The following is a 27,358-nucleotide window of genomic DNA, read 5'->3' as shown; positions in this document are numbered from 1 at the left end:
ACCAGAGAGGGAGACAGAAGGCTAGACACCCTCAACTTGGGCGCCGAGCTTGCGGAGGCTGAGGCGGGAGGAGGCCGCGCCCATGGGGTCTCAGCATCCACCACTGGCCGCCCTGTACCTGCTGGAGCTGCTGGGTGAGTACCCCTTCAGGGGCGTCTGCCGGTGGTACCTGGGTTCAAGGTACAAGGGAGAAGATGTCAGCATCAGATCCCTCGGTCTGACTCAGGCCCGCATGTCACCTCTCTGGAGCATCGTGGAGGGTTGGGGCCACCAGGACCCCTGTCTTGTCCCCCAGCCCCAGCTCGGCTCTGGGCCCTGCTTGTCCCACCACAAGGGCCCCACCTCTCCTTCTCTCTTGCACTGTTGGAGGGTTGGGGATCTTACTGTCCCCTTCCAGGTGGAATCCATCCTCAGATCAGGCTCTGAGCCTAGAACTCAAGTCGTCCAGCTCTCATTCAATGCCAGCTTCCCTCCGCAGCTACCCACCCTCACCACTGCCTGATGAGCGTCCAGCCTTTACTTGGGTGCCTCCAGGGACAGGAAACTCACCGTCTCCTGGGCAATTCTGGTGATGCTCTGGACAGAGCGGGCCGAGGCAGGGTGGGGACCGGAGAGCAGTCGAGCAGATGTCAAAAACATAAGTCTTAGTTTCTAGTCACTCTGTTTTCATCCCGGGGGCCTCAGCCAGGCCTCCCAGCCAGACGTGAGCTCACACTGGGTCTCCTGTCACTCCAGACCTGGATGAGGGACTTCCTAACCCTTACCCAAGGGCGACTGTGGAAATGACCTGGGGCCTCTGGAGAAGCTGGCTGGGGATGAGGTTTGGGGTGGGTGAGCCTGGGGCCTCCTGTCTGCTGGAGGAGAGATGGTGGAAGAGGCAGCCCTCCATCCCTGACGTCTTGGGACACTAGCTCAGGACTGGAGCCCTGCTGCTGGGGCATCACCGACACTGGCCAGTGGGGAGGATCCTGAGCAAGCGGGAGACAGGGGAGAGCAGTGTACTTTGTGGTCTGAACCCTGGGGTCTAAGTTTGGCCCTGTATGACCTCAAATAGGACTTGAGCCTCTCCAGGCCTTTACTTCCTTATTTATAAAATGCAGGGGGATGAACTGGATGAGATCTGACCACTTCTCAAGGGTTTGGAAGGTGTGGCAGGTGAGAGAAGTGACTGACTTAGGATGGGAACAGGTGAGAATAGATGGCAGCTTGAGGCTGCCCGGTTTAGGAGGAAAGGACTCAGGGGACATAGACTGCTTAGTGGGGCACCTCAGTCCCTCCTAGAAAAGGGTGGGTATGTGTGAATATGTGTGTGAGAGGTGTGTGTGTGTGTGTGTGTTTCATAGGCAAAACATGGCCTCTGCATGTAGCTTGCCTTCCCCCTGGGCATGTGGTGATGGCTCATGTGCACACATGTTCTCATGACTGTTCTTCCATGGATCTGCAGGAGATGCAATGTGCCTTCTGTCCCCAGGGTGGAGGCTGAGGGATGGGCCCTGGTTACTTTCCAGTACCCTCCTGAGCAGCTGCTGTGGCCTCCTTGGCCCTGGAGATTCCAAAAACCAGGGTCCTAAGTCTCCCCCTTCCCTGGTGGCTCAGACGGTAAAGAATCCACCTGCAATGCAGGAGACCTAGGTTTGATCCCTGAGTTGGGGAGATCCCCTGAAGGAGGGCATGGCAACCCACTCCAGTATTCTTGCCTGGAGAATCCCCATGGACAGAGGAGCCTGGCAGGCTACAGTCCATGGGGTGGCAAAGAGTCAGATACAACTGAGCGACTAAGTACCCAACCCCCACCCCCCAACCTGTTCCTTACCTGTGGCCTCTGACCCCACTGGGTCAAGGGTCTGGCCAAATTCCCAGCTGAAGTTGGGGGTGGGATCCTTCTCTGCAGGCCCCCCTCCCCGCCGAATCCCATCAGGGGCAAGGCTCCTGGCAGGATCAGGCCCAGCAGAGTCGAGTCCAGAAGGCAGGGCCCTCACCAGAGTATAGGAACCATCTGGAAGTCCAGGAGCACAGGGTTCCCAGTGTGTATGTGTGTGGGTGTAACTGATGGATAATAAACATTTCCACTGTTCAGTGGGTCACAGCTTCAGAAATACTTTGAAAGCCATTTTCTTCTGAAAGCTTCACAACAGCCTAGTAAGTAGGTAGGCCCATTGCCCCCATTTTACAGTGTGGAAAACTGAGGTCCAGGAGGAGCAGCTGGTGAGCTGCAGAGCCCACCCCAGCCCAGTGCTCCTGCTCCCATGGAGCCCCTCCGTGGCCCTGGCCAAGAGCTAAGACACACCAAAGCCACTCCCATGACTAGGAAAATGGCCGCAGGACACATCCGTCACCAGCAGACAGGCAGCCACCAAGGGTTGGGGACACCTAGGGCCAGGGTTGAGCTAGAGGCAAGCAGCACAGGCAACCTTCAAGCTGTTTTAAGCAGCGACAACCCAATGCAAGAGCCCTGGGGATGCTTTGGCCTCCTCTCCAGCCATCAAAGTTGTGCCCATGGCTTGGGGCCTTTGGTACATGGAGATACCACGGCCTGCTTCCCTCCACAGCTGCTCTTAGCTCCAACCTGCCGGGGACTCACCTGCTGAAGGTGGAGCATGGAGGCAGCTCTGATCACTACCCAGCCACTCAGGTCTAGCCACCAGGGTTACAGAAACTGACACTAAGGTGTGGCAAAGTCATGGACTCAGCAGTCTGAATTCTGGTCTCCTTCCTTGCCAGTTAGGAGACAATGGACCCATTCTGTAAGCTTCAGTGTCCTCCTATGCAAAACTCGAATGATAATAGCACCTGTCTTATAGCAATTTATAAGGATTAAATGAATCAATGAATGTAGATTTCAGTAGAAACATTAGCTTTTATAGTAAGTGCTCAGTAAGCATTAATAATATAATAATTAATAAATTTATATAGTAACATAATTACATAATTTATCTATTATTTATACATAATATTCTCCAGGCAAGAATACTGAAGCCGGTTGCTATATCCTTCTCCAAGGGATCTTCCCACCCCAGGGATTGAACTCAGGTCTTCTGCATTGCAGGCAGATTCTTTACAGTCTGACCCACCAGGGAAGCCTTATGTATACATGCTGCTGCTGCTGCTAAGTCACCTCAGTCATGTCCGACTCTGTGCGACCCCATAGCCGGCAGCCCACCAGGCTCCCCTGTCCCTGGGATTCTCCAGGCAAGAACACTGGAGTGGGTTGCCATTTCCTTCTCCAATGCATGAAAGTGAAAAGTGAAAGTGAAGTTGCTCAGTCGTGTCTGACTCTTAGCGACCCCATGGATTGCAGCCTACCAGGCTCCTCCGTCCATGGGATTTTCTAGGCAAGAGTACTGGAGTGGGGTGCCATTGCCTTCTCCTATGTATACATAATACATAATAAATATATAAATTTATTATATAATTTATCAGAAAGATTATTTATTATTATGTAAATTTATTATTATCATTATTATCAGAGTCAACAAGAAACCAGATGAGGCAGGACCCAGTGGGGAAGACTTGAGCCTAGCGATCAGGCTTTCTATCCTCCAATCCTCCTGTTCTGGCTAATGATTCATTCATTTCTTCCTCCCCATATATTTATTGAGCATCTACTATGTGTCCAGTTCTGTGTGAAGCTCCGGGGATACAGCAGTGAACCATACAAGAGTCCCCCTCAAGGAGGGAGCACCCGAAATCTTACAAATTTCTAAATTTTGTCATTAGTGTGATGAAGGAAACAGTAACCACTGAGCCTCTGGGACCAAGTTCACGTTTGACGGGGCCCCCAGTCCGAGGGGCTGCTCTCTGATGAGATGATGTCTCATCTGAGACCCGAATGATGGAAGGATCCAGTCAGGCAGGGGAAAGCGGGAGGAGTAACCCAGGCAGAGGGCATGAGGAGGATGAAGGCAACAAGCAGGACAGGCCTAGAGGGGCTGGATGTCCACAGTGGAGGTGGAGAGAGGGGAAGCCCACTGTGAGCCTACCGCCCGGTCTGAAGTCTCAGGCTTCAGAGCTGAGGCCATTGCCAGCTCTGAGTGCAAAGAATCAGGCCCCCAGAAGCTCCGAGTTCCCCACCTCCAGCGGAGAGCAGGGGACCTGGGAGCTCAGGGCCCCCACTGACCCCTCTGCTCACTCTTTCCTGTGCCAACAGCTCAGAGGGGTTTCCCTGAAGCAACCAGGGGACCACGGAGGGACTTTGCCATCCTACAAAACTGATTGAATGCCTCTTCTATGTGCATGCATGTGGGTACCTTGTGAGCGTGTGTGTGTGTGTGTGTGTGTGCACGTGCCCACTATATGTGTGCCTGTGTTGTGTGTACACATGAGCAAAGGCCTGTGGGGGTTTGAAGCAATGAAGAACTGGGTTTGATGTCTTTGAGATCACTCACAAATGACAGGAACATGCCTCTGAGACTCAGCCTTGTCATCTATAAAATGGGGATAACCACTGCACCCATCTCAAAGGATAATTGTTATTCTTAAATCTGATTCATTCATTCATTCAGACAGCAAGTATTTATTGAGCACCTACTATGTGCCAAGTACTATTCTAAGTGCCAGGGACACAGCAGTGAACACTCGAAATTCCTGTCCAGCTGGAGCTGACATCGTAGTCGGAGGTGTGATGGGGAGACAGACAAGAGACAAGCTAAGTCAAGGATTATATGGGTGTTAGGAGGTCAAGAGTGATTTGGGGTTGGGGGTTAGGGGCTCTGGGGGCTGTGCTGTACCCAGGGAGGGTGCAGTGGGTCTCATAAGAAGATCACATTTGAGCAAATACACGTAGGAAGTGAGTGATTCCACTGCACCATACGGGCCCAGGAAGGAAGGTGGCAGTCACATGCAGGCTGGTGGCAGGGCAGCCATGAAGGCCTCTGTGAGGACGGGGCATTTTCTCCAACAAACTCGAGGCACCGGGGGCCAAGCCGAGGAAAAAGGGTGCCGAGCGCCCTGGAGAGAAACGGGACCTCTCCAGGTCCACAAGCCGTTATCTCGAACCTCTGGCCGGATGCGTTTGGGAACTCAGAATTTTCCAGGCGGTGGAAGGTACTGTTGTGTATGTGCTCTGTGCTCACAGCACACCAAGGAGGTCTGGGCAACACGCTGTAATCAAACACATTCCCATTTCTGCAGTGCAACTACATTTGCGCACTAAAAACATAAATACCTTCCCACCAAATGTGTCAGAAAAGACTTCGTTTTGGCTTTGAGTTGCAGATAGGGTGGGGGCCGTGGCCCAGTGTTACTTCCTCTAACTACTGCTGTCACCACTCCTGCCCTGTCATTGCTGTGTACCACTGGGGAGTTTGACCCTCCTGTTCCCACAGGAACCCTGGTACTCCCTCTCCCTGGGGGCACAACTGGGAGATGTGTGGTGGGAACAGAACAGGAAATTGGTGACCGTCGGCAGAGGCAACAAGGGTTCCACAGACACCCCTGTGCGGGTGAAGCCCTCCTTCTCTCTGGCCTCAGTTTCCCCATCTGTACCACAGGGCCAGCAGGCTCTGGGGTCTCCCAGTGGTAGAGCCCCATAGGGCCCTGTCAAGTGATGATGATGGGATTTCTGTCCTGACCCTACCACCAGCGGGCTGTGTGACCTTGGGCCAGTTGCTCAGCCTCTCTGAACCTCAGTTTCTTGATCTGAAAGTAGAGGTGGGCTCCGTCCCTTCTTCACAGGGCTGTGGATGGAAAGGACGAGTCCTTGTGCAGGCTTTGGAGCATGTGAGGCTCTGAAAAGAAAGGAAGGCTGGTCTGTGTGATGGTGGAACCACATACAGCAAGTGTGAAACTCATGCAAATTCAATCAGACACACAAGGCCACCAGGGAGAGCATGGAATCGCAGTTCAGCTACGAAGGCCATTCTGCCCAGGAGCTGCTCGCTGTCGTTCGTTGGTGCAGGCTCTGGGTGGGTGAGATTAGAGACCCGAATCCGCTGTTCCTTCTGTGGGCTTCAGCCCCTCAGCTTCTCCTGGCATGAGCCCCATATGATTCTCTGAGCGTTTTGCACATAAAAAGGCTCCTAATCAAAAACCAACCTTTCATCTGGTGCTGCACCAGAGAAACCGAATTTTGGCCCTTTGTGATCTTTGTTTCCCTGAAGCCCTGATACAGATTCAGGTTAACAGGGCTCCACTGACAAGTGTCGTTTCAGAAAATCAGGATTCCTGGCCTCCTGACCCAGCCTCTTATCAGAGGCCGAGGGAAGGAAAATTCAGAAAGCCCCCCAAAGGCAGCGGACATGCTGTGTTTGCTGTAAATTGATGAGAATGTTAGGGACCATTGAAGGGAATCACTGTTAATGGAAAAAAGGGAACATCTGACTTCCTAACCGTACTAAATTGGTCTGTCAGTTTCCTTATCTGGAAAACAGAGTGATGACGGACCCCATGATTGAGGATGTAGGGAAGAAATGGGGTCTCCCGTGTAAAACCCTTGTCTGGGGGTCTACATGGAATAAGAGGTGGCTGTCCCTGTTTTTATCATCAGTGAAGTCCCAGCGCCTCCCTGGGATCCCCGCGCCCGCTGGGCCCTCGCAAGGCAGGGCTCCCCAAGGCGGGCCTCTCTCTTGCCTCCATTTCTCAGTACATAGGGGCTGTAGCAGAGGTGCTTGTGGGTCCAGGAGGGCCCACGAGTGGATCTGAGGCCGGCATAAAGGGTACAGTCTCTGAGGCCAGCAGCCTGAGCCAAGTTCAGGCTCTGCTGTAAAGTGGGACCAATAACACAGGCCCACCAGCTTGCATCTGCAATTCCAAAGAGTATTTGTAAATTTCCAGCAAACGCATACACTGCAAATCCGGACCTAAATGAATAGGAGACTATTTATAATCTTCACACATCCCACTTGGTGTGAAAATTCTTATGTTTCGCTGCAGAAACCATCATATGTTTGCAGCTGAGGCTCTCCAGATGCAGGGGGACAGTAGGGTGCCCAAGGACGCTGGCAAACCTGGATAGAACTGACTGCCCTTGGGCTCACGGCAATGCAGCCCTGCACGACCAGAAACAGAGTTAGTCACTCAGTCGTGTCTGACTCTGAGACCCCATGGACTGTAGCCTGTCAGGCCCCTCTGTCCATGGAATTCTCTGGGCAAGAATATTGGAGTGGGTAGCCATTCCCTTCTCCAGGGGATCTTCCCAATATAGGGATTGAACCTGGGTCTCCTGCATTACAGGCAGATTCTTTACCGCCTGAGCCACAGAAAACTTGTTTTTCAAAAATATCTCGATCTTGGAATTTTTTATAAAAAAGTAAAGCAAGGGACTTCCCTGGTGGTCCAGTGGTTAAGACTGTGTTTCCACTGCAGGGGACACAAGTTTGATTCCTGGTCAGGGAACTAAGATCCTACATGCTATATATGAGGCCAAAAAATAAATAAGAAGAGGAAAAAGAAAACAAAAAGAAGCCTTTAAAAATAACCGGCTCCCTCCCCAATTTTTTTAACACTCTGCTGAGCAAATAAAACTCATCTGTGGCCTAATGCAGCTCAAAGTGTTGCAGTAGAGGGAGCCGAAGAGAGAACCATCCAGAATGGAGGTGGGGGGAGGGGAAGGGTGCAAGAGGAGAGGCAAGGGAAGGGATGAGTGCGTAAATGTCTCAGAGTTGCTTTCAGAAATTCATTTACTCCCCACCCAAGACCTCTTTAGGGCAGCAGGGTCTAAACAGCTCAATCTCTGCAAAGGCAGAGATGAGGAGAGGGGCTCCAGGAGCATGAAAAAGCCTTCCTACTGCCTCTCTGGCTTTTTCAGCCCCGAACTTTCCCTGGCTCGGCCAATCTAAGTCTGAAATAGTGGGGGCTCCAAGGAGAGGTTGGCACGGGAGGGAAGGGGCCTGGCCCTGGCTGGTCGGATTGTGGTGGTAGATGATGGATTGGGGAATGGAGTGATACTTCCATGGCTAGTGTCCCTCATGGTCTGCAGGGTCCCCAGGCTTCTGTTGGCAGGTTCTGCAGCAGCAAACCTTGGACCTCTGGTTGCATGCAGGGGCCGGGCTAAGGTATAGCCAGGGAGGGGGTCTGAGGGATCCTGAGCACAGTCTGCAGGGTTCAGGCAAGGTGGATGCTGGTCCGGCCCCTGGGAGAAGCAGCTAAAAGAATGAAAATAAGTTGTGGACAAATCAAAAGCTGGCAGATCCCTGGACAGACAGGAAGAAGCAGCACCCAGGAAGCCTCCCAGTCAGTTGTACATCTCACCTGCCCACGCCTGCCTGCCTGTGGCTGAGATATATCAGGAACCAGAGATTATAGATCCTGGAAGTTTGAACTGAAAGGAAGGTGAGGGAGGGTGGAATCTAAGGTCTTCGCTTTACAGACAAGGAGACCAGGCCCAGAGAGGTTGAGTGACTTGCCAAGATCACACAGCAAGTTCAGGGAAAGTCTTCCCATAGAATGTTTCGTCTTCCCATAGAAGAGGATTACAAATTCACTCCTTTTCATCAGGTTTGCATGCCAGGAATATGCAGGAATCAGTGAAACACAGCAGGCCAGCACAGGCTTTCACTGAAGGGAAGGGAGGCAGCTCAGTCCAGCGGTCAAAAGCACAGACACTGTGCCAGGTGGCCTGGCTTGGAGGCCTGGCCTCAGTGCTTATCAGTTGCTTAACACGTTATTTAACCTCTCTGTGCCCTCATCTATAAAATGAGAAGGTCAAATAATAGTGCCAGCTTCGCAGAACTGTGGTGAGGTTTGCGAGAGTTCATGTAAAAACATGTCTGGGAGAAAGTACAAACTATAGAAGTGTTTATGGTGATGGTAGAGGTGGTGGTGATGGCGACAGTGGTGGCAATTATGTTGATGGTGATGGTGACAGCAGTGGTGATGGTGACTGTGTTGTGAGGGTGATGGTGGTGACGGCAATGGTGATGATAGTGACAACGATGGGGACAGTGATGGTGACAAGAAATGCTGCTCACCTGAGGCCAGTCAGGCTCACAGAAGGAAGGTGAAGCCCAGGATCGTGTAGATGCCTGATCTCCACCGGGCGTTTTCTTTTTTTAGAATTGCCCTTGGTTCTCAGGCTGTTCAGTCTTTGCTGAGGACGTTCTCTGGCTGTTCCATGTGAGATCTGCAAGGATGGTCAGGCCCAGTCCCTGCCCTCAGGGCCTTCGGGGTCTGGAGGCTCCAGCACCAGGGTCAGGGTCTAGGTCATGTCCATTTCTGCCCGTTTGTCCTTTCTGAGGACTTGGCACTTTGGAGGCCCAGATAGGTGGCAGAAATCAGAGAGATGGGTTTGGAAGACAGACTTGTGGTTCAAGTCCAGGCGCTTAGTGGTGTCACCCTGAACAGATGTCTATAGCGAACACGTATTCAGCTCACATTGTGGGGCCATCTGGAAGATGAACAACCGTATCTGTAAGGAACTACCCTCCCAAGGACTGAGTATACAGTAGATGTTCAATAATTGGTAGCTGCTGTTAACAAAGGTTAGCTGTGGTGACTTTGGGGAATACAAAGTTCCCAGGTGGGAAAGGGGGGCGGGAAGCCCTGTGATCCAGCTCTCTGAGCATCCAGACATGGACCCCTCCCCCTGGGAAAACTCCCAGGCAGGCCTGCAGTCCACCCACCTGCAGGCCCAGCCGGCTCCACAACCAGCAACACCAGCTCTGAGCACTGAATGCCGGATGGAGAATGCTGGCCAGCAAGGCCCTGGGCCAAGGCTTCCACATAGATTGCTTCATCTCATCCTCATGACATTGCTATAAAGCTGGTCCCTTTCTTGTTCCCATGCCACAGACAAGGAAACTGAGGCTCAGAGGGGCCAAGGATGTGGCAGAGCTCATACTCAGACCCAGAGAAGGGCCTCAATACCTGAGAAACTTTCCTGTAGCATTGAGCACCAAAGGGTGGATCTTTAGGTCCCCTCTTCTCATTAGCGCCACTTCAAGCTGCCTCAACCCTCAGGGTTTAGCCAAAGAAATGACTCCCTAAAAGTAGACAGCCACATTCCCACTGGGAATTGGGACTGAGGGAGGTAAGAAGTCAGAGGTGAAAGGTGAGAGCAGAACAAAGGGCCTCCTGCCTCCTCATCACCAAGTGAGCCAGGCGTCTTCACCATGTCCTCTTGAGGCCATCTTGCCCATTGCAGTGGATTGGATGATTGACAGCTGGTCAACCCTCTCCCAGCCGAGAGCAGAGCTCTGGGCCTGACACAGTCTCTGCGTGAGAAATACCTTCCCCTTCTGAGGCCCAGGACTCTCAGGACAACCATGGTGGGCTCTTGCCAGGATGGATGAAACGTACCACAGGCCACCAAGTCACTACAAGGAATCTTGGTTTGGAGAGAAGGCAGGCTGGTGGGGCGTGACATCCCTTAAAATTCTACCATCAGCTTCAGACACTCAGGCAAAACTAGGCTTTTTTTTACAGCCAGCAACAATCTCTCAAAAGCAACTTAAACACAGCCCTTTACTATATAAAGTACTCACTCTGGCCCAATACTGTCCCCAATTCCCAGTTGAGAAGTGAGCCCTGGGGGCAGACAGAAACCAAACTGCTTGTTCCACAACTGATGAAGCCCAGCAGTAAATGTGCTCCTTCCAGACGAGGCTGGGAGGAAGTGAGACTTCCTAGGGGCCCATATTCCTATTGAAGGGGCCCAGGCAGGAGCCTGGCCAAGGGGTAGACCAGTTCTCCCCAAACACATGTCCACTGGACTCCTTCACCAACTGATTGCTTGATTTGGGGCAAGTCCCACTGCCTCTTTGAGCTCCGATTTCCTCCTCCTAAACTGGGAGCTGTCGAAGAGAAATTGCTTCATTTCTATCCTGCCTTGGGAATTCTAGAAAGTAGCAAAATGTCCTAGGTTCCCATGCTGGCTCGTTTCTCAGCTCTCTAGAACTAAGATGTTCAGTTTTTTTTTTGATTGAAAGAGACACTCAGGATATTTTTATATTGACACCCAGTGCACAAAAACTGAGCCTTATCTTCACAAAACATGATGCATTCTGACAGTCTCTACTCTCATCTATTTCATTTTTTAAAAAACTGAGGGTTGTAGGGACTTCTCTGGTGGGTCTAGCGGTTAAGACTCCGCCTTCCAATGCAGGAGGCATGGGTTCGATCCCTGGTTAGGGAACTAACATGGGGTGCTGTCAAAAGTTTGAAAAATATTTTTTAAGTTGACGGCTGCATTGCTACACAATTTTTTAAAAGCCGATGGTTGCCATGCTGCATATTACTACAGAGGAGTAGCATGAGGAAATCTTTGCGGGTGTGCAGAACTGTACACCTTGACAGTGATAGTGATCATGCAGATCTATGTGTGTGTTTATAGTCCTAGAACCGTGCACTCAAAGAAAATCTGTTTCACATGTTCATTGAAAAAGTCAAGTTTTAAAGCAAGAAAGAAAATTGATGCTTGCAACGCACAACATTGATTTCACGATCCACCTAAGGGTTACAACCTGCAGTGTGAAAACCCGGGTTCCCGAACCCCATGATGGCGTCATGGGGCAGAATACGCCATTAATCAGGCTGCGGGTAGAGGTGAGGTGGGGAGACGGGAGCCGGGGAGAGACTTCACTTCCTGACCCTTCTCTCTCCTTTCCGCAGTCACTTCCTGCCTCGGAGGGGTCAAGCTGGAGGACCAAGGTAAGGAAGAGCCACATGGAGAGGGGGGCATGGAGCAGGGCTGCGACTCTAGCAGGCTGTAGGGGGACCTACCATCTTTTCATCAGAGTGAATCTCACCTTACAGGGAGAGAGAGAGAGTACACCCCCCCACACACACACGCATGCAGACGCGTGCGTGCACGCGCACACACACTCACTTACCCTAAAGAGGCCTATTTGCAGAGAGCTGCCCTAGACAGCCATAAACTACCATGCAAATACTAGTTCTCATGCTAACTATTATTACAGTCCACTCATCACGTACAGAAAGTATACTGGCCCATAAATGCATCTTGCAAAGTCCTGTTTCTTACCCAGTCTTGCCAGATGCCCCCTGGCCAGAGACGTGTGCAGCAGAGGCTGCAGAGAGGCTGCCCAGATTGTGATATGTGTTAAATGTCTTGGACTTTAATCCTAGAGGTGAGTGTTTCCCAAACAGGGTTCCATGGAACTCGTTGGACAAAGCATAGGCCACACTACATCACACCCTAGAGCCTGACAGGGGCATGGCCTGGTAAAGGCTCTGAGAAGTCCTGCAATGAGGAACTCTGTTAAGCATTTTCAAATCCAGCAGTCCCTAGGCTCCCTTCACCACAGACCTCTTTGTTTCACACATTCTGAGATAATATCAGGCTGAATGTATTTGGAGATAAATCTAGCAAGAGGGTCTCCTGAAGCTACCAGGCAGTCAGAAGGGGCTGCGGGGTCCTTGGCAGGCCCTGGACTGGGACCTGGAAGCCTGCAATGACACGCTAACTCCAAATGCTAGCCAGATGGGACCTGCCACACGATTCCACTTATATCACATTTGAGAGCAAGCAGAACTCATCTCTAGTGACAGAAGCGGATGAATGGCGGCCTGAGGCTGGATTCAGGGAAATCGGCTATGAAGGGGCATAAGGGAACTTCTGGGAGATGGGAAAGTTCTTTGACTAGAGCGCAGTAGGGGCTGCAGGCGTGTGTACATTTGTCAAATTTCATTGAACAAGTGCCCTTAAAATGCATGCATGTCCCTTTAGATAGATCGTGCCTCAATAAAATTGATTTTAAAAGTTGGATAGAGAGAAAAAAATCAGGCACCGGGCCTTATCTGGGGTCTGTCGAAAGAGAATTTCAAGGCAGGGGGCAGGGAGTGGTTCTGCTGGGCAGTGGGTGCTGAGAACTGCTTGCACACCGCTCCAAGTCCCCCTGGGATCTGGTTTTTAAGGGACCGCCTGGAACCAGAGCAGCACCAGCATGAGTTTCTGGAAAGTCCCCGAAGGGACCCCGAGGATGAAACTCACAGGAGGAGCAAAGCTGGTGGGAGGATCTCGTGGGTAGAGGGAGCCTGGCTGACTTGGGGTCCCAGGTGGCGAGGGTGCAGGGAGGGGCCCCCATGGAGGACCTTGTCCAGCCTGACCTCCCATTTGCCATCTCTTTGACTCCTAGGGCTCCCTGTGAGACTAAGCGGCTTTGGCTCACGGTGTCAGGGCCGTCTGGAGGTCAACTACAAGACAGAGTGGCGTGCGGTGCACAGCCAGAGCTGGGGCCAGGATTTGCTCCAACAGGTGGATCCCATGAAGTTCTCGAAGCTGTGCCAGGAGCTGCAGTGCCGACATCCTTTGTACCTCTCTCCCCTGCGTGACTTCAAAAAGAGGCAATCCCAGGACTTGATGATCTGCCATGGACAGCCAGGGTCCTTCTCCAACTGCAGCCTCATTAGGAAAACCGAGGTGGACCCTCTGGCCCTGATCTGCTTAGGTGGGTAACTAGCTTGCCCAGTGGGTTCCCTAGGCCTGGGCAGCCTCCCTTCCCATGCCTGTGACCTGGAGCCTGGGCAAGCAGGTGGAAGGGGTCACCGACTTACAACCACCCTCTCAGAAACATGCACTGGTGGGGAACTGGAAGTGGAGGGCAGAGAGGGTGCTGGCCCCTGTCTGGGGATAGAAAAGGTAGAGGAACTGGTTCTGCCAATGGCTAACTTCATTGTCTACTCTTAACCTCTATTTTCCCAACTGTAAAATGGGCTGGCACTCACAGGAGGCTTAGATACAATGTATGGGTCAACTGGGTTTAATGGGGCCCGTGGTACTTATATCATGACTTCCAGTTCTTTCTTAACACTGCCACTTGCCCCCAGCTCTCCCCACACCCCCTCCTCTTCCAGGGGCCCCGGCTTCTCCCTAACCAGAGCATCTTTTTGCAGAGCCACTGACGACAACAGCTCCTCCCACGACCTCCCCGCCCACAACCACTCCGGAGCCCACAGGTAAAAGGATACTGAGGGTCCTGGGGGTAGGGTGCTGGATTTTAGCAAATAAAAACACAGGATGTTTATGTTTGAGTTTCAAGTAAGCATGAAAAATTGTAGTGCATGTTCCGTGCAATATTTGGGACCTCACCACCACCTAGGGTCATTGGCCAGTCACTCGCTCCTCTGTGTGTTAGAACCACAGAGCAAGGAAGGTCTGGATGCTGGTCATCAGTGCTCAGGTCCCTGCCCCCTCCCTTCTCTCCTCTAGCACCTCCCAGATTTCAGCTGGTGGCAAAGCCTAGGGGCCTTCGGTGTGCTGGCCTGGTGGAGTTCTACAGCGGTGGCCTGGGCGGCACCATCAGCATTGAGACCCAGGATGAGATCAAGGACCTGGGGCAACTCATCTGTTCAGCCCTCCAGTGCGGCTCCTTCCTGAAACCCCTGCCAGAGACCGAGGCAGCCCGGACACCAGAGCCAGGAGACCACAGGCCCTTGCCAATCCGCTGGGAGATCCAGAACCCAAGATGCAACTCCCCAGAGTGCTTCCGAAAAGTGCAGCCCCGGGCGGGTGGCCAAGCTCTTGGCCTCATCTGTTCTGGTGAGTGGGAGCCGACTGAGACCCACGGGCATCCCCACGTGGTCATGTCACTTACCGCACGTTCCTGAAACCCCAGCATGCAGCATAGGGCACTAGTGCTATGGAGAACACAAGGGAAACGGAGAGCTGATCGTTGGCCTCTGAGAGGGCGGTCGTGGGGTGGAGAGGTGGTACACCTGATGCCCTGGGAATCTCCACAAAGTAATGTAGAACAGGCCCAAATGTGCCACTGGTTTGGCTGCCACTTGGGGAGGAGCAGGACTTTCGGGAGGAGGCAGGGTCTTCTGGTGGTTTTGATGGATCGTGGCTTGTGTCAAGGGCCCAAGAAGGATGGAGCACTTGGAGGAGAACAGCCTTGCAGGAGGGGTTTACGGGCCTCGGAGACAGATGAGGTTGGAGCAATGGTAACTCACAGGAGGTAGAGAGAGGCCAGAGTGGAGCCCCCAAGGGCTTCCTGCAGAGGCTGCCGAGTCATAGACCGCCACCCTGAAGAAACTAGCAATGCCGGTGTGGCTGAGGCAGGAGCCCAGAGGCCGGGCTGGGGGATCCCAAAACCAGGATGAGTAGAGAAACAGGATAAAGGACCAAAGGTCAAATTAAGGGTAAGCACAGCAGACCTCAGGAGGTAGTAGCTCCTATCACAAATGTTCTAGTAAAGCCCAGACTTTAAGAAGTCACATTTACTGAGCACTTATATCACACTGGGGACCATTCAGGGCATTCCATCATTTTCATAACAGGCTTAGGAGGTGGGTGCTATTGTTATCCCCACTTTACAGATGGGAAAGTTGGGGCTCTGAGAGGTTAAATTTCTTACTCAGTATCACAGAACACTAGCTGGGGTTTCCATTCAAGTAGCATCATTCCAGAGTCTGTAGCATTAAGCCTTGGCTACTCCAAGTGTGGAGGGCTTCCCAGGTAGCTCAGTGGGAAAGAATCTGTCTGCCAGTGCGGGAGATGCGGGTTCGATCCCTGGTTTGGAAAGATCCCCTGAAGGGGGAAATGGTAACCCACTCCAGTATTCTTGCCTGGGAAATTCCATGGACAGAGGATCCTGGCAGAATACCGTCTATAGGGTCTCAAAGAGTCAGATACAACTGAGTGACTGAGCATGCATGCATGCACACACGCACGCATGCACTCCAAATGTGGTCCTGGACTAGCAGCTTCATCTGACTGGTTAGAAATGCAGACTCCCAGGCCCCACCTTCCACCTACTAATCAAGATTTGCATTTCAGCAGTCTCAGGAGTTCTTGTGCACTAACCTGGGAAGCATTGCTCTGGAACACTGGGCCCATCCTGCAAGCAGGAATATCCCCAAAACACTGGATTCATGGTGTGAATTAGTAAAATACTGCCCCCTCCAGGTAGAAGCAGTCCCCAAGGATCTCTTGGCTTGAGGAGGAGAAAAAATCTGGCTGGCTTCCAGGCTCACCCACCACTCTGCTCTGAGCCTTCTTGCCGGCTACAACCTGCAAAGCCATACCCAGAGGGCTTGTCTTTGATTTTTTTTTTTTTCTGAGTAGAAGATTTACTAGAGCTTTGAAGATGGATGTTGCTATAGCAACTGGCCACAGCTGGTAAGATCACAAAGTGCTCTGACCTAAGCACACATGGGCCTCCAGGCCAAGCGGACAAGCAGAAGTCAATGAGTCTCTGTTGCACCAGGCCCTTTTATGAAAGCCAGTCCCTCCAGGCTCAAGGCCTGGGCATCAGGATTCCTGGGTACGGTTCCTAGCTGTGAATCTCCAGGACTCAAAGCAGACGGTATTTCTCATCCCCAGGCCTCAGTTTCCCCTCTCTGAAAAGCCCTCCCACCTCCCAGGGAGCAGCAAGAGAATGTTTCAAAGAGGGAAGCAGACTCAAGTGGAACATATTTCTCACTTCTCACTTCTCTTACTGCCCCCTGGGTGGGGGATGACGGCAGCTGAGGGGCACTGCCGATGGGCACTGCCCCCCTGCCGGCCTTTTCCCTGAAAGTGCCCAAGCTGTTGCAGCTGCCCAGAGGTGCCAGGGACAGGACTTGATGGAGAAAATGTCAGACAGGATGCCAGAAGAAGGGAAAGGCAGAAAGGAAGGCAGTCCCACGTGGTACCCAAGCCCCCTGAGACCTGGGCCCTGCTAGGACTCACACTTGGCCAGTGTCATGGGGTCCCAGTGGCCCGGCATGCAGGCTCGGGGCCCAGGGAGCTCCGGCCGAGCCCACCACCTCACCTCCCGTTGTTTCCCCCCAGATTTCCAGCCCAAGGTGCAGAGCCGCCTGGTAGGGGGCAGCGACACATGTGAAGGCTCCGTGGAGGTGCGCCAGGGCCAGCAGTGGGACACGCTGTGTGACAGTTCCTGGGCCAAGGGCACGGCACGGTGGGAGGAGGTGTGCCGGGAGCAGCAGTGCGGCAACGTCAGCTCCTACCAGGGGCTGGACCCCAGCGAGAAGACCTTGAGGGGCTTCTACTGTCCCCCGGGCAAACTGTCCCAGTGCCACCAGCTTGTGGAGAAAAAGTCACACTGCACGAGGGTGTTTGTGACATGTGAGTTGACCACTGTCCATGGTGGGTAGAGGGCAGTTCTGGAGTTTTGTTCTAAGACTCAGTCAGTGAACATTATTTCTGAAGAACAGGTCCAGGGACTAAAGAGAGAGAGCCCTAGGACAGGATGGAGAGATGACAAGTGGGGGGAGAGGGGACAGCGTGCTCAGACAGCAATGAGCAGGAACCATCAGTAGGAGACTGGCCATAATTGTCAGGAGGCTAGTGAATAATAGGACTCTTATTCCATCTTCTGCTCTTTCAGGTGGAAGTTAGGAAAGCAAGGGATGGGGTACATCTTTGCTATACTAATGGTAACGGACTAATATGTAAAAGAGAGAAATGGATGGGTGGACGGTTATTGGTAGATGAAGGCAAGGTGATCACTCATAAATAACTGGAAAATGGTGGAAAGTTGATAGCAAAAGTGGTAAATGAGAGCAGGATGATCAATTGTGAGATAGTAAATGGTGGCTAAATGAACAGGGAGCAGAGGATTTCAGAGATGGATGGACAGACAGCCAGATAGAAAACTGCCTTCCGCACATGCTGGCCAATTCCTAGGGGACGCCAGCCAGCCAGCCAGGAGCTTCTCTCAAATGGACAGTTTTGATGCCCCCCGCTCCGTGCCAGGACTGACCTCACTCTGCCTCCTGCAGGCCAGAACTCCAGCCGAGCGGGCCTGGGTGCGGGCACCGTGATGAGCATCATTCTAGCCCTCGTGCTTCTGGCGGTGCTGCTGGTCGTGTGTGGCCCCCTGGCCTACAAGAAGGTCGTGAAGAAATGTAGGTGATGGTGCCCTGAGCTGCCTCCCTCTGAAACCCCTACCTGGGGAGGGCTGCATGTCAGCCCTGCAGGGGAGGGTCCTCGCCTCCGGAGAGCCGGTTGGGCGCACCTCTGCTTCACCGCCCAGCCCCTTCCCTCCCTCTCCTGCCCACTGGCCCTTCTCTACTCCAAGCAACAAGCAGGAAAATCACTAATTCGCCCACATCTGGGGCCCAGAGAAGGGCCCCATTCCAGGCCCAAGGGAGGGTGTGGGTATTCTCTAGACTGTGATGAGTCTAGAGGGTCTGACCTCAGAAGACAGGTGTCCCAGGTTGGCTCCACCACTTTGCAGCTGATGGAGCCACTTCCTCTCTGAGCTCTGCATGTTTCCCCATCCAATGAATGGGCGAGGGCAGACCCTGTAAATGCAGTAGGTGTCATCTTGGCCTTGTAGAGCTCGGGAGGAAGTCGTTCGGAGACGAGGCTGTGAGATTAGAGAGGCAGGTGGGAGAAAGCCCAGAGGTGGGCAGTGTTTGCTGGGTCCCGGTGGCCCTCCCAGGTCTGAATTCTAGTTCTACCCCCCTTGCGCTGTTTCTCCTGGAAAATCAGCCACTCAGCATGCACCTGCTGCCTCCTCCCTCCTTCCCTGTCCCCCTCCCCTACTCCCCCCTCAAGCCCCCCCACCCCCAGCTGCATCCTGATGTGCCTTTTGCCATCCTTCTGTCACCCAGTCCGCCAGAAGAAGCAGCGCCAATGGATTGGCCCAACGGGAATGAACCAGAACAGTAAGTATCCCCCAGAGGCAGGATCTTCCCTGGGCCTGGGCCAGCATCCTCGGGGCTCAGGAAGGAAGCTGGTGGAGCAGGGTGATGGGTCACTGCTGACCATGGATGGAGCCACTGGCTGGCTGTGGCCTCCGACTCCACTGTGTTCATCTAAGGTGTGCCTGTGGCAGCGGGTGCTAGCGGGTGGTACTCAGAAAAGAGGAAGCCATGGTCAAAGAGACTTGGGAATCAGTGAATTAAGCAAAGCTAGACACAGTTCTTTACTTTAGCACCTGTCAGAGAACCTTCACGGGCATTTTTGGGTGGTTCATCTTTCCAAAACGGGCATACATTTAGAAGGGTGGTCCAAGCTAGATTTTTCATGGAGTGTCTTTATCACGGGCAGACTTTACAAGGCCAGTTTTAAGACATTTGGATACAGCAAACCCAGCCCCCACCCCTGGTCCCCATCGTCTTTCTTTCTGGCCACAGTCAGAGCACTTTTGTGGGTAGAACCACAGCCTTCCTCCTGTCTCCGCCCCACATCCTCCCCTTTCACACGTCGAGGGCCAAATCCTTCAACTGTGTTGTCAAGTCTTTCTTACAAGATAAAGACCCTCAGCTCCAGGAGTGACATGGGTCACTCATGCCCCAATTCCCTGCTTGATCAATGGTTGAGGACTGACCGACTGAAGGCCTGCCCACCAATCAGCTTGCCGGCCAACCCAAAGCTGCTCTGAAAGTCTGAGCCCTGGGACATCCCTGTTGGTCCAGTGGTTAAGACTCCACCTTCCAAAGTGTGTTCAATCCCTGGTTGGGAAACTAAGGCCCCACATGCTGTAGGGTGCGGCCAAAAATTTTTATAAAGGTAATAAAAATAAAAGTCCGAGCCCTGCTAGAATGAGCATCCCCAGGAAGAAAGGAAAATAAAAGTACGTGCTGAAGGATATCTGGGGGTCCCTTGCCCCCTCTCCCCATCCCCACGTTACACAATGGGAACAGGAAACTGGAGTTCTGGGTCCCAGTTGGGGAGGAGGAGAACAGAACAACACATCTAATGACACCGTCTCCTGCATCTACTCAGTGTCTTTCCATCGCAACCACACGATGACTGTCCGGTCCCAGGTTGAGAACACCACAGCCTCCCACGTGGAGAATGAATACAGTCAGCCTCCCAGGAACTCCCAGATCTCAGCTTATCCAGGTAAGCACCAGCTGGCGCTCCTAGGAATGATGCCGGGGCCGAGTAGCGGGCCACGTGGTTGCCCAGAGGGAGAATGGAGGTTGAGCAGGACGGAGGATCAAACTTCCCCTTTGATGGCTGGTCACGGCAGGTAACGGAAGGGATACAGCCTTAACAGGCCCCTCAGCTGGGGAGAAGAACGTACCGGGATGTCATTAAACCCCAGCTCCACTGTGACCCAAAGGACCTGTTTCTCAATAAATGAGGCCCCTCGGATTCTTCGAGGCAGAACAGAGCCATCCACCAGCGGCCCACAGAGCCCTGTATTGCATGCTCCCCAACTGGCACTGACAATTAAGCTGCAGGGAGCCTGGCGCTCAGCATCATTAGTGGACACTAGCCGGTTTGATCACAACACTTGCGGGGCTGTTGAGCCACCAGCTCAGGAAGCCTCTGTGATCTTCTGAGCCCTGAAAGGCACTCGGCTCTGAGGGGCTGTCTTTGTGTGTCCTGAAGGGATAAGCCTGCTCACGTGGCTTGCTTTCTTTCTGCAGCTCTGGAAGGGGCCCTGCACCGCATCTCCACCCAGCCTGATAACTCCTCTGACAGTGACTATGATCTACACGGGGCTCAGAGGCTGTAAGAGGTGAGCCTGGCCCCCTGAAGAGCCCTGGGGATAAGCACAAGTCCCCCTGGTCTGCTCACCCTGCCTATCCAGGAACGGGTCGGCAGGGACGGGCGCTGAGCACCAGGGCTATTGTAAAGGAAACGAATAAGCATCAGCAATTTAGGTGGTGGGAGCTGATTTGACCATCTGAGCAGCAGGGTCATGAACCTTAAACTCCATCTGGAAAGACCACATAAAAGAGCCCCTGAGGGTAGAGGAATGTTAAGAGGTACAAACTACTATGCATAAAAGAAATAAACTACGAGGATGTATCGTACAGCACAGGGAAGATAGCCAATATTTTATAATAATCATGTTGCTGTTTAGTCGCTAAGTTGTGTCCAACTCTTTGTGATCCCATGGACTACAGCACACCAGGCTTCCCTGTCCATCACCAACTCATGGACCTTGCTCAAACTCATGTCCATTGAGTCGGTGATGCCATCCAACCATCTCACCCTCTGTTGCCCCCTTCTCCTCCTGCCTTCAATCTTTCCCAGCATGAGGATCTTTTTCTATGAGTCGGCTTTTTGCATCAGGTGGCCAAAGTATTGCAGCTTCAGCTTCAGCATCCAGTCCTTCCAGTGAATTTTCAGGGTTGATTTCCTTAAAATCTATAAACTTTTTGAATCACGATGTTGTACACCCGAAGCAAATATAATATTGTAAATCAATATATACCTCAGGTTTTCAAAAAGCACCTCTGAAAATGTCCTGATTGACTTACCCCAGAAGGAGGGCAAAGCCACTGTCCCTGATGTTGGGTTGGGGGTTCTGGGCCTGTCCCCGAACTCCTTGAACCATCCCCAGAGCATGAGGTGCCCTCCATCAACACCCTCCCTTCTCACCCCACAGATCTGGGACCCGGGAACCAATATTAAGAGCCAGACTTTTCATCCTGAGAATCCTCTGCAGTCACTGCTTAGATGCCACGTCCCACTTCCTGCCCGGCAGGACCACGGATGGGATTTACCAACACATCCCACTGCCCTGCAGAGGCAGGTCCGCTCTGACATCTCTTCACATCTTCACCAGCCCCCAGGAAGACCCCAGCATGGCTCAGCTGGCCCCTCCATGGGTGGAAGCTGTGAAAGGGCAGAGCCCGAAAGCGAGCAGCCTTCCCAAGCAGAGACACACGGGGTCCAGACCCGGGCAGCCCCCTCCCTTGTCTGTGGACATCGGCTCTCTCTTTGGACTCTGACCCCATGAGGACCCACAGGAAGCCTGTACCTGGAAGGGGGAGGTGGGAGGGAGGGCTGATTTCTCCCATGTATTTTTAATATGTTTTTTGTAAATAATGCTTTTTTCTGCTTCCTGAAAAAGCCTTCCCAGCCTGCTCAATATACCTCTGTGGATCCCTCTGGGGGTGCCAGTGGGAAGGAGCACCTACCGAGGTCAGGGGGCTCTGCAGCCTTGTGGTTGGAGGGCTTCATTCCTGACACGGGACCACCTAGCCTGGCACAGCAGCTGCCAGCCAGCACGTGTGTTGGCGCCCCGGCCACCTGTGGTTGCCTGACCCAGAGCCTATCACCAGCCCTCCATCTGGGCCCTTGCTTGACAGAGAGCAGGGACATTGGCTGTCAAGACTGAAGGGCACCAGTGCCACCTCCGGGCCCTGCACAGAGCAGGCACCTAGTAAATTCTAGCCGATGTGGGGTTTGGGTTCGCACAGCTGTTAAAAGTGCAAAGTAGTTTCTGCCAATTAGGTAACCTCCTAACCTGAGAGTCAGAGACCAGGACTGAACATTTGCTTGGGCTAAATAATTTCCTTAACTGAAATGGTCTCCTCTACACTGCAGAGAGCCTTTGTTGTTCAGTTGCTCAGTCGTGTCCAACTCTTTGTGACCCCACGGACTGCAGCACACCAGGCTTCCCTGTCCTTCACTATCTCCTGGAGCTGGCTCAAACTCATGTCCATTGAGTCAATGATGCCATCCAACCATCTCATCCCCTGTAGTCCCTTCTCCTCCTGCTTTCAATCTTGCCCGGCATCAGGGCCTTTTCCAATGAGTCGGCTCTTCGCATCAGGTGGCCAAACTACTAGAACTTCAGCTTCAGCATCAGTCGTTCCAGTGAATATTCAGGGTTGATTTCCTTTAGGATTTGACTGGTTTGACCTTCTTGTAGTCCAAGGGACTCTCAAGAGTCTTCTCCAGCACCATAATTTGAAAGCATCAATTCTTCGGCGCTCAGCCTTCTTTATGATCCAGCTCTCACATCTGTAGATTACTACAGGGAAAACCATAGCTTTGACTATATGGGTCCAGAGACCCTAGACATACTTAACCCTGCAGTGCCCAGGTTTTCTTGACGATGAGCCAGAGGAGAATATCTGACCTGGAACTTAAGTGTCTAGTGAAGGGAGAGGCTGGGTCAGGTCTCATTGCCCCCTGGGAATCAGACAGTGACCTGAGAAGACATTTCGGGGCTGGGGCCTTTCTCTACATGATTTGGCCCATGTCCACTGGGAGCAACAGATATCAATGGTCCAAGTCGCAGAAGCCAGCTCTGGAAGAGCAAAAGAAAGTTTCTAGAAGGACATGGTGGGGGTGAGGGGTGTGCTTACAGAATGAGGGAGCTGGCGGGGCACGAGCATGCCAGGGAGCCAGGTCAGCCCCCTGTCCCCACCAACACCCTCCAACCAGACCTCCCACCCTACCCCTACTGAGGACTCCATCATGGGAGAGCCCAGGGCATGGCCCTACCCCTGACCATGCTGGAAATCCGTATCCCATGACTGGGATACCCAGTCACCTGGGGGCTAGGAGTCACCTGGCAGAGACTCCTGTCCTGGAGACACTCCTCGGAAGGGAAAATCCTCCAAAGGGAACTGGGGCGCAAACGGTCTGGGGCACCAAATGTCTCTTACCAGCCCCTTTTCTGGGCAAAACTCTTGCATCTCTAGCTTGGCCACCATTCAGTGGCCTCACAGCCATCACGGCCTACTTTAAAAGCACACTTCCCCCTGCAAAGAACTGCCTTTGAGCAGAAAGTCTCTACAAAACTGTTTTCCAAGTGGTGGTGGGCTCCAGAAGCAATGTTTGGTGAAGCAACTGAGTGGGAGCTATCCGAGCCTCGGAGGTGCCTCTGTCCAGTTCCAGCCTTGGTGGGCAGACACAGCCCAGAGGCTGCTGGTTAGTGCTGCTCCTGTGATGAGAAGCTCACGGGGTCTCCCTCAGACTTGGAGGATGCCCCGCTGTGACCCAGGCCCACCCTGGGTCCACACTGCAGCCCCCAGCCTCTATCCCTCACCCCTCTACATCAGCCAGAGAGGGTGGCACCCACCTGTGTAACCCCCCTACCCCGGCCCCCTCCCCTAAATCATATCACCCACCTGACTCTCATAGGCAACCAGATTCTAGCACATTCTCCTCATGTTATGTCTAGGACACTGGGGACCCTAAAAGACAAGTTCACTCTGACAACCAAGAACCGGGTCTAGGCCCAAACCTGTCATGCCTCTAGGGTCTGGGAGTGCTGACTGGGACTACCCTAAAAGGACATTTCAGATAGCCTCATGGCGGCTAACAGAGCTAAGCGTCCTTCTCACTGAAAGAGGAATATCTGTGAGGCTCTGAACTTGACACTTAGGGTCTGGCCCCGTGCAGCCCACACACAGTGAGAGGCCCACTGCGGTCTGGCAGAGGACACCCAGTGATTTCATGTGGCGGATGCAGGGCGGGGGCGGGGGCGGGGGCGGGGGGGAGGGCCTGAGAGCCAGAGTGAAGAGCAGCGGGGGCAGCCCTCCCTGAGTGACCAGCCTCAGCAGCTCTGCATCAAGCCACTTAGAAAGTGGCGCTTCCTCTCTCCAGTCCCTGGATGCCCCTGGCCACCACTTTGGGACCAACCCCAAATCCTGACTTGATTGTGCCCCCCTCCCCCACCCTGTGAGATTCTCAGCTTCTTCCTACACAGCCCAGGGGTCTCCTAGCTCTCCCTGGTGCTCTGACATCCCCAGCCCCCAACACACTTGCAAGGCAAGGTCAGAGTTCAGGAGGGGCCGAAGGGACAGCAGTCCTCTGACCAGAGCGTAGGTGGATTTGCAGCTTAGGTTCCCCAAGCTTTTCTCAGGACTGTGGTGTCTCGAGGAGGCCTGATGACTTCTGGAACCACAAAGGTAACTCAGCAGCCAGATCAGAGCTGGGTGGAAGTCTCATCCTGACGGCTCAGGTGAGTGACCTGGTCACTGAACCACCCACCCTGCAGTCTCCTCCCTTTGTTTAAACTTGGGGGCCAAAGGGCTGCTGAGAGGTGCCCAAGAGATAATGCACATCAAAGGTTAATACAAGGTGCAGCCATGTTGAGTATTCAAGACTGGTGATTCTAAGAATCTCTGGGCATCACCCACAGGCAGCCTGTCCTCATCACCTTGCAGGGAAGGAAAAGCAGAAGGGATGATTCAAGGGTCCATCAGAAGCCTGGTCTCCTGACTCCACCAAAGCTGCTCTTCCAGCTGAAAGGCAGAAGATGCCTTCCCAGGGCTCAAGATGACCAAGCTGAGCTCAGGGGGAGCTGGAGAGGGAGGCAGGCTGGGTGGTGGCATAAGAAAGCTTGGCTCCACAGCCAGTTTAGCAGCCTGCTGCCCCTCGATCCCCCTTTGGAAATGGGATGCGAAGACTCGGAGCCCCGCTGGGGATCCTGGACAGGCGGACGGACTAACTGTCCTGGTCAGCCCAGCAGGTGGCAGTAATGGGACCCTTCCTGTGCGCCGATGAGGCTCGCGCGCCACCTAGTGGGAATCTGTGGCCTTGCACCGCCCAAGCTCTGCACCCAGGACACCGCAAGCGTGCAGGCTCTATCTGAAAATGCCTCGGATGGAAAGAAAGCCAGAGAGCAAAAGCTGAAAGGGAAACATTGTAAGAGCCAAGCCCCCGGGGGTGAAGGAATAGAGGAGAGCAGCGGCTCAAGAGACGATATTCAGAAAGATGGGGCTCTGTGAACGTGAATCAAACATGTTTTGATTTTCAGCAGAGCATGACCCCGAAGGCTGTGGAAGAAACTGCAAAACAAAGAACACTGCCCAGTTCTAAGAAGGATTAAGTCATTAGCCAGTGTGCCCTGAAAGGCATTCAGCATGAAAAGCAGGATAAGGGACTCTGTGCTTTGGAAAAACAGGCTGTTTTTTTTTTTTTTTTTTCTCCCCCAAATCATAGCTTTTTTTGTTTGTCCATTCATTTTTGGCTGTACTGGGTCTTCTTGGTGGCACATGGGGTCTTCATTGCTGGTGCAGGCTTTCTCTATTTTTGGCGAGTGGGGGCTCCTCTCTAGTTGTGGTATCCACACTTCTCATTGCAGGTGGCCTGCAGACCTGCAGGTGGAGTGGCCTCTCTTTTTGTGGAACTTGGACCACAAGTTCAGTAGTTGTGGTAAGTGGGCTTAGTTGCCCTGAGGCATGTGGGATCTTAATTCCTGGACCCGGGATCTAACCTGTGTCCCCAGCATTGGCAGGCAGACTGTTAACCACTGGACCACCAGGGAAGTCCCAGAAAAAAATTTTAATGAACCCAGATTCTGGTAAAGCATCTGCCTGCAATGCAGGAGACCCCAGTTCGATTCCTGGGTCGGGAAGATCTGCTGGAGTAGGGAAAGGATACCCACTCCAGTATTCTTGGGCTTCCCTGGTGGCTCAGCTGGTAAAGAATCCACCTGCCATGTGGGAGACCTGAGTTCAATCCCTGGGTTGGGAAGATCCTCTGGAGAAGGGAAAGGCTACACCCACTCCAGTATTCTGGTCTGGAGAATTCCATGGATGGAATAGTCCATGGGGTTGCAAAGAGTCGGACACGACTGAGCAACTTTCACTTTCACTTTTCATGCACAGAAAAACACTAAAATCATTAACTGAGCTATCTGATCATCACAATTAACAGTCACATTTTTTCTTTTTAACCAAGATACGTGCCTGACTGCATACATTCCCTAGCCAAAACCATATCTATACTGGCTTCTCTGAGCTACTGAGAGGCTGTTTTCTGGGCAATACTCCTATAGTAAGGTCCCTCAATAAAACAAACACATAGCTCTTACGCTGTGCATTTCACTTGACAGTTTTGGTGACCACAGAGACCCACAGCAGACTTGTCTCCTTCACCTGATATTCTCCAAGGATCTGGAGCCCTGGTACCAACAAGGGCCCCTTGAGCCTGTCTGCCTCCTCACTAGTCCATAATACTGGGTGACTTTCTCCTGAGTCTCAGAGCTCTCATCTTGGCTGACAATCCTGAGTTCATTTTGATAGTAGATTAAAAGGTACCTGACTTCTCAGTTGAAAGACACAAATAAAGGGCTCAGCTAAAAGACACTGTGAAAATCGTCCAGTTGAGAGACACTGAGGTTTGGACGGGATGATTAGGTAGGCAGTTGGCCTGACGTTTTTCATCAAATTGGCAGTTTAATGGGGTTTGTCAGGACAAAAGTGAAGATACCATACAAGGGCTTTCAGCTCTAAAGATAAGGGACACAGCTCTCACCAGCCAGTCACGACTTTCTCAGGCAACTGAGATACGAACAGAACTGGTGAAGGTGAATCCTCATAATATACAGCAGTCCCATAGAGAAATCCACTTGTTGTTTTTAAAAACTAGCTAGTCCAGGGAACTTCACATGAGGGCTGGCCATCCAGCGATCTGCACGCCCACAGTGGTTTTAGACTACTAAAGGGAGAAACGGAGACACATAAAAAGAGCTAAAACGACTGTAGGCTGACACCTAGCGGCGCTTGCCAGCACCTATTCCCTAATCAAAATATATATACTGGCTTCTCCCCGCACCTCTTTGGAGCAGCTTCTCAGAGCTACTGAGGGTTTGTTCCTCAGGCTATAATCTGCGGTAAGGTCTCCAAGTAAAACTGGAATCCACAAGTCTTAGGCTGTGCGTTTTCCTTTCAGTCGACAAAATTGATGTCCCCCACAGGCAGCCACTTCTCAAATTCACTGCAGCTTCACGGACAGAAGAGCCTGGTGGGCTACAGTCCATGGGGTTGCAAAGAGTCGGACACGACTGAGCGACTAACACAGCAC

At 52.7% G+C, this 27,358-nt stretch overlaps 1 protein-coding gene across 1 annotated transcript; it reads left to right on the top strand.

Moving 5' to 3' along the window:
* Positions 1 to 22,153, top strand: CD5 (CD5 molecule). The gene is made up of 11 exons (XM_081536296.1): positions 1 to 134; positions 11,545 to 11,583; positions 13,032 to 13,343; positions 13,789 to 13,851; positions 14,105 to 14,434; positions 16,670 to 16,963; positions 17,620 to 17,745; positions 18,457 to 18,510; positions 19,574 to 19,693; positions 20,227 to 20,318; positions 21,195 to 22,153. The coding sequence occupies exons 1-10, from the start codon at positions 83 to 85 to the stop codon at positions 20,313 to 20,315; spliced, it is 1,479 nt and encodes a 492-aa protein (XP_081392422.1). The 5' UTR covers positions 1 to 82; the 3' UTR covers positions 20,316 to 20,318; positions 21,195 to 22,153.
* Positions 22,154 to 27,358: the final 5,205 nt, after the last annotated feature.

Source organism: Giraffa tippelskirchi, chromosome 10, assembly GCF_054371585.1.
Source record: "Giraffa tippelskirchi isolate mGirTip1 chromosome 10, T2T-mGirTip1v1.2.pri, whole genome shotgun sequence".
Taxonomy (NCBI): Eukaryota; Metazoa; Chordata; class Mammalia; order Artiodactyla; family Giraffidae; genus Giraffa; species Giraffa tippelskirchi.
Note: the sequence above shows the minus strand (reverse complement) of the source record. Positions and strands in the feature narration are given on the sequence as shown.

Coding starts and splice junctions, on each gene's coding strand:
- CD5 (XM_081536296.1), top strand. CDS start 83: ATGGGGTCTCAGCATCCACCACTGGCCGCCCTGTACCTGCTGGAGCTG. Junction 135..11,544: donor GTACCTGCTGGAGCTGCTGG/GTGAGTACCCCT, acceptor TCCTTTCCGCAG/TCACTTCCTGCCTCGGAGGG. Junction 16,964..17,619: donor CACGAGGGTGTTTGTGACAT/GTGAGTTGACCA, acceptor TGCCTCCTGCAG/GCCAGAACTCCAGCCGAGCG.